The sequence below is a fragment of the Colobus angolensis genome, unplaced genomic scaffold (assembly GCF_000951035.1).
Source record: "Colobus angolensis palliatus isolate OR3802 unplaced genomic scaffold, Cang.pa_1.0 Scaffold49, whole genome shotgun sequence".
NCBI lineage: Eukaryota > Metazoa > Chordata > Mammalia > Primates > Cercopithecidae > Colobus > Colobus angolensis.
Genome location: NW_012118376.1, coordinates 1,218,776 through 1,224,128, shown reverse-complemented (window position 1 = coordinate 1,224,128; position 5,353 = coordinate 1,218,776). Strand labels below are relative to the sequence as shown.

Sequence of the window (5,353 nt, the reverse complement as noted above, 5' to 3'; positions counted from 1 at the left end):
GTGTGTGCATACCTGTGCTTTTGTCTTCTGTGTGTTCAAATGAATAACATAAACACTGTCAAGTGACTTTATTATGGCCAAGAAGTCACACTCCCTTGTGACTGTTTCCAGGTTGATCTAGAGGTACACTGCCGCCTTAGCCAAAGATCAGGTGATGGACATGCTCGGAGGATCCTCTGAGCTTAGGACTTAACTTGTAAGGACACTGAGATTGTAAACCTGTCAGAAAATGGTTTCTCTATCCCAGAAAGAAAAAAAAAAAGTGAGTCTTCTGGTAAGTTTATGGAAAAATTTTGTGTTTTCCATCAAGATTTGTCTGATGAATGGGATTGCTTTTAATGAAAATTATTGTCAAGGTTTGAGACTTGGTTAGAACATTATAAATGTACACACAGAGACAGGAGCTTTGTCCAGTGGCTCCTCCAGCCTCTTTCTGGGTGGTGTTAGAGATATGGTTAATGTTTCCTAGGCTGCTATGAAGATACCCGTTTTTTTTCTTCACCAAAATCACAGGATTTATATCTCGCTCACTTTGAATTTTGGTTCAGGAATGGGAAACTCATTAAGGCCTAACATCTCCCACCCCTTTTGCCCTTAGCCCTTATCTGTGAGATAAGATGGTTTCTCATATAGGCCCAAAACCAGAATGCAGTAAAACTTTAGTTGTCCCATTCCATCTCTGTATAATTATCTGTTCTGCACCACGATATGGTGCTTTAGACTCAAGACAGCTTTAACATGATTCACTTGGGGCAAGGTTGCAAAATCTGAACCAGGGTTGTATAGCTGGTAGCACTTAACACACAATACCTTGTCCACAGAAGGTACTTTTTCAAAACAAAGTCCTCAAGCGAGCAGATTAATGAACCCAAAGACCTACACTTTTTCCCCTTCCAGAAATCTCTTAAAGTGCTAAGGAGTGTTTCTGTATCATGATACAATTTTGAAGCTCCCATAATGTCAGAGTAGCTTGTTTCTGCGATGCTGTGGCCATTCTGAGATACTATCTTCCTGAATCAGTGATACTGGTAATTAGGAAAGTAGTTTAAAAGCCCCTGAATCTTATTCATAGTGGTATTTGATTCTTTTTGTAAACAGGTGTAGGCAGTGCTGTGACCTTGATCTAGCTCCTCTTTTGGAATTAACTTTGTCCTCTGTACTTTCCTGGAATTAATTAAAGTCATGGCTGCAGTTCTTCAGTTGCAGCAATTTAATGTTATCTCAGTCTGCTTTCAGGATCAACACCAGAAACTTAACTCCCATAACTAGCTTCTTTTTGTTGTAGAATGCCATTCTGCTACTGTCGGGATTGGAAATAGAGCTGACTACAGCACGGTCACCAAATAGGGAGGAAAGGTCTCCCCGCAAGTGCCGAGATTCTGGCAAGTCCTCCCAGTGAGCATCTGAATGAGCTGCAGCTGGCTTGGAGACCTCAGTCCCTGGAAGGAGGAAACAGAGTGAGGTTTCCTTTGGCAGTCAAAGCACAATCCTAACCTTAGGAGAAAAACACGTGATCTCCAGAAGAGGACACTGGGCCAGAACTGGTGCTAGCCTGGCTGCTGGGAAGAGGAAAAAATACGTCTTCACTAGCAAGAGTTCGTATTTATTTTTGTTCTCATATGATTGTATAGGTCCTTATTGTTTCTTTACTCAAATTTCTAAAATCTCTGGAGTGACAGTTCAGTTGATCCACCTTACCCTAGGATTCAGCCTAGAATAAGTGCCACAGCATGACTCCACACCACCCCGCTGACCCCTTTCGTCAGCTAAGCAAAAGACAGTATCTTGCTGTGCCCTTTAGCAAACACATCCTGTCCCCAGTAAAATTTATGGTTTTCTCTTCGTCTCCAACTGAGATGCCTTGAAAGAACAGAGGAAAACAAAAACTCCAACCCAAAACCCCATTCTGAGGCAGAGATGCTCACAGACAGGCAGCGTTGGAGCAGAAGCAGCCTGCAAATCTGGCGGATGGTCTCTTCTGTTACCAGAGAAACTGCTGCCCTAATGAAATGATTTAGATTATTATCCTTCATTGAACCTGGGGGAGATGGAGTCTGACAGAACTTGGTAACTCCAGGTCAGGGATTATATACTATTTTCATGTTCCATTCCTTATAATGTCCACTGCAGACCGCATGTCCAGTAACTTTGCGTAGCTGGATGTGGCCTCTCACTGGTCCTGTTTAAGCCTCGGGCCGTGGAACGTGGCTTTGGTAGGTAAAGGTTGGTTCTCCACTTGACTCAAATGATGAAACTGTGAACTGTTTCACAAGATTACTCAAGGGAGAAAATGGCATTAATGTCTTTTCCAAACTAAAGGAGGCAGATCAGGTTTTTCCCCTCTTCAATTTCTTCCTGTACTTTGTCACTGGAGGTTGCAATTTCTGCTTGTGCGGAGAAGACAGCACAGATGAAAGTGAGGACTGTGCCCCCGATGGCGGTATAAAAGGCCCAGCCCAAGGAGCAGTCTCCAGGTTTGTAGGCAGATGCATAATGTCCACAGTAGTCTATGGCCTTCTGGCAACCCCAGCCAGCAGGGTAGAGTATCAAACCAAGGATAAGGAATAGACCTGCAGAACAAAAGAGAAAACAGGTTAGAAAATCCCCATGGTGCTACAACTGTCCAGATCTGATGTAATTGTTACTTGATTTGCTTGCTTTGGGCAAGAGCATCTATTCTGCAACAGAAAGTGTTGGGACTGTTTTCATGCAACTAATGTGACCTGATCAAGAAATAACACATTATTAGAAATATTTTCAGCCACTTTTTTACATGTTGGAATGTGAATCCACTAAAAATTTCTCTTCTAGAAAAGCAAATTGTTACTTTTCTTCTTCTTAAGACAGAGTCTCAATCTGTTGCCCAGGCAGGAGTGCAGTGGGTTCAAGCTATCCTCCTGCCTCAGCCTCCCAAGTAGCTGGGATTACAGGCACACACCACCACACCTGGCTCAGTTTTCATTTAAGTAGAGATGAGTCTTGCTATGTTGCCTAGGCTGGTCTCAAACTCCTAAGCTCAAGTGATCCTCCCACCTCGGCCTCCACCATTCGTGGCCAACTTGTTACTATGTATTCCCACAGGGCTTTTGGTGCACTGAGCATTTCTCTTTTGGTCTAAGGCAGATGTTGGCAAACTAAGGCCCTCAAGCCAAATGTAGGTTTACAAGTAAAGTTTTATTGGAACACAGCTGCAGCCATTCATTTTTGGATGCCTACGACTGCTTTGCTATGGTCTGCAAAACCTAAAATATTTACTGTCTTTCTGTAGAAAGGGTTTGCCAACTCCTGGTATAAGCAAAATTCACACAGAACCACCTGATGTCAGCCTGATTAAATGCAAGAGCAAGGGCCAAGAGGGAGACCAGGTCTTTACCTGATTTGTTACAAACAAATTGCAAACTTTGTAAGGACTTTCTGTCTGTGTACTTTTAAGAGAGTAGACACTAATAAGCTTTACTTCCATTCTGCTGACCCTACTACCTTGTAATTTTAAACACCTATTTTCCTGTTCTTCACAGCATTACTGCTCACTATATAACCAGAATGCATCACTTGAGTTATTTTTCATGCCTAGTCCCACCAGAGCTAGGACTAGGGTGAGGCACAAAAGGAGTCGCTTGCTGACCCTCAGGTATCAGCCCTGTGCCTCACCCTGGCTGCCAGTCACAAGACAACAGCTCCTCCCAAAAAAGCCAGAGGCCTGAAATGACAAAAGCAGCCTAGGTCCCCCAGATTTTACTCAGCAAAACCTTAAACCTTTCTTGGTAACAAATCTTTAGGCCAGGTGCGGTGGCTCATGGCTGTAATCCCAGCACTAGGGGAGGCTGAAGTGGGTGGATCACGAGGTCAAGAGAGCGAGACCATCCTGGTCAACATGGTGAAACCCCGTCTCCACTAAAAATACAAAAATTAGCTGGGTGTGGCGGCACGCCTGTAGTCCCAGCTACTCGGAAGGCTGAGGCAAGAGAAGTGCTTGAACCCGGGAGGTGGAGGTTGCAGTGAGCTGAGATCGTCCAGCCTGGCGAAAGAGTGAGACTCTGTCTCAAAAAAAAAAAAAAAAGAAGGAAAAAAAATATATATATGTATTTATATTTATATATAGATATATTTTAAAGGCCTTTATTTCACCTGCAAGATACTGCAAGAGGAGGAAGGGGGCCTTATCCTATGTGGAGGGGAAAAATGTTTTCTCTGAAAAATTCAACCTATGTAATCAAGAATGCTTGATTACAAAGTTCCCACTTTTTAGATACCTGGGAATATCAATTCTACACTTATTAATTAATCTTGGCTCTGAGTTCTGTTTCTTTACCTACCTTGACTGAAATTCTCTGGGTTTATCCCACCAAAGCTTCTAAGTCATTTACAGCAACTTCCCCACAAAGAAAACGTGACTGACTTTATGGCAGTATGAGGCTTGAAGGAAGACTGGGGACAGTGTGTCAACCCACACATCACAGCTTTGATAGTGGTCTTCATCCTGTGATGGTGTCCAGCTTGGCATGTCACTACCAGGGCATTTGGGATCTCGGTGTCCCCACCCCATCACATTGTTCTTCTCAAATGGCCTCAAGGGACTTTGTAGCAGGGGTGGAGTAGAGGGAATCCATTCAGATGCAGTCTGAAAAGGGGTGATTCACAAGGAAGTCTTTCTAACCCCATGGCCCTCTACAGATCTGAGTGGTGGGAACCCGGGAAGCAATGAGTTGTAGCAAGAAAATGTGATTGGTGCTGGGAAGATCAAGTGAAGCTGGAGAGATGCTGTAAGAAATGACCAGCAGCCAGTGCAGACTCTTGGTCCTCCAGAATATGGAAGGTCCTGTATCAGCAATGAAAGGGTAGAAATCAAGCAGCAGAAAAGACCCCATAGTCTAGTGCAAGGGCAGGAGGCTAGAACACAAACCAGAAATATGGTGGACCACAGCAGAGACTCACCAAATTAAGAGGTGATTCCGTTAATAGTTACGAGCTCTGACTTTAGAGTTTGAAAGTTTGAATCCAGGCTGTGCCCTCTTTGGGTTGAGTGACTGACATATGATTCTTCACCTATAGAATGGACTAATCCATCACTTATAGGTGGCTGTGAATCGTGAAGTCTGTTCTACCATTGTAACAAAACTGGAAACAGACGAGCAGCCTGAACACAGGTCAAGCCCTTGGCAGGCCCCTCCCACACAGAGGCAGACCAGCTTTTGTTAAGGGCATATTTTGAGAAGTATAATAATTTGGGGGAGAGAAGAGACCCCCAGGCTACACTTTAGTGCTCTTGAAAAAATATTCTCCATCTGAACAGTTGTTTATTCAGCTGAGATCTAAAATGATTTAAACAATTTTTTTTTTTTTTTTTTTTTTT

General features: G+C 43.4%; 1 protein-coding gene across 1 annotated transcript in view; it reads right to left on the bottom strand.

The window, feature by feature from the left end:
- Positions 1 to 417: 417 nt before the first annotated feature.
- LHFPL2 (lipoma HMGIC fusion partner-like 2) overlaps positions 418 to 5,353 on the bottom strand; it is a 275,944-nt gene continuing 271,008 nt past the window's right edge. Inside the window, exon 7 of the mRNA XM_011959208.1 lies at positions 418 to 2,570. Coding sequence (XP_011814598.1) covers positions 2,314 to 2,570 — 257 coding nt within the window. The 3' untranslated portion in view covers positions 418 to 2,313. The remainder of the gene's footprint in view (positions 2,571 to 5,353) is intronic.